This window comes from Gekko japonicus, unplaced genomic scaffold, assembly GCF_001447785.1.
Source record: "Gekko japonicus isolate JY-2015 unplaced genomic scaffold, Gekko_japonicus_V1.1 scaffold1888, whole genome shotgun sequence".
Taxonomy (NCBI): Eukaryota; Metazoa; Chordata; class Lepidosauria; order Squamata; family Gekkonidae; genus Gekko; species Gekko japonicus.
This window is the reverse complement of record NW_015165302.1, coordinates 232,650-233,301: the sequence shown is the minus strand read 5'-3', so window position 1 is coordinate 233,301 and position 652 is coordinate 232,650. Positions and strand designations below refer to the sequence as shown.

The following is a 652-nucleotide window of genomic DNA, read 5'->3' as shown; positions in this document are numbered from 1 at the left end:
TCCACCCCAACCCTCTCGCCGTGTCTGTTGCAGGTCTGCCCTGGTGCCCCACCCAAGGGAGGCCGTCGAGGAAAAAGCGCCGGCCCTACAGCAAGCAGCAGATCGCCGCGCTGGAGAGCGAGTTCCTCCGCCACGAGTTCATCAACCGGCAGAAGCGGAAGGAGCTCTCCCACCGGCTCCACCTGAGCGACCAGCAAGTGAAGATCTGGTTCCAGAACCGGCGGATGAAGAAGAAGCGGGCGGCGATGCGAGAGCAAGCCCTCGCCCTCTACTAGAGACGCCGCCCAGGGCCAGGGATGGGCGGGGGGGGGGCCCTCTCTCCGCCTCGGCCTCCGGCTTAATCATGACCTTGCCTCTGGCGTGGCTCCCGCCGGGCTCTCGGCGGGTGGAGGGGAAGGGAGATAAAAGGACGCCCGGAGAAAAGGCAGAGGGGGGGATCTCTAGCGGCCATCTTCCCCCCCAGGGAGCCCCTCCGGACGCTCAGATTTCCCAGCCGCACCCTGGGGGGCTTTGGAAAGGGGCGACAGGCGTCTCTTTTAGCCGAAGTCCCCCACCCCAGAGAGGGAAGGAAGGAAGGAAGGAAAGGGAGTGTCAGTCTCTCCCCCCCCCCCCGCTTTTTTAAAAAAAAAAACAGGTAGCTCCCCCCCCCCGG

The 652-nt window shown here is 65.0% G+C and overlaps 1 protein-coding gene across 1 annotated transcript in view; it reads left to right on the top strand.

Annotated features, from left to right (window-relative positions):
- The window catches only part of HOXD12 (homeobox D12), a 1,151-nt gene extending 876 nt beyond the window's left edge, over positions 1-275 (top strand). Inside the window, exon 2 of the mRNA XM_015410412.1 lies at positions 34-275. Coding sequence (XP_015265898.1) covers positions 34-275 — 242 coding nt within the window. The remainder of the gene's footprint in view (positions 1-33) is intronic.
- The last annotated feature ends 377 nt before the right edge of the window (positions 276-652 follow it).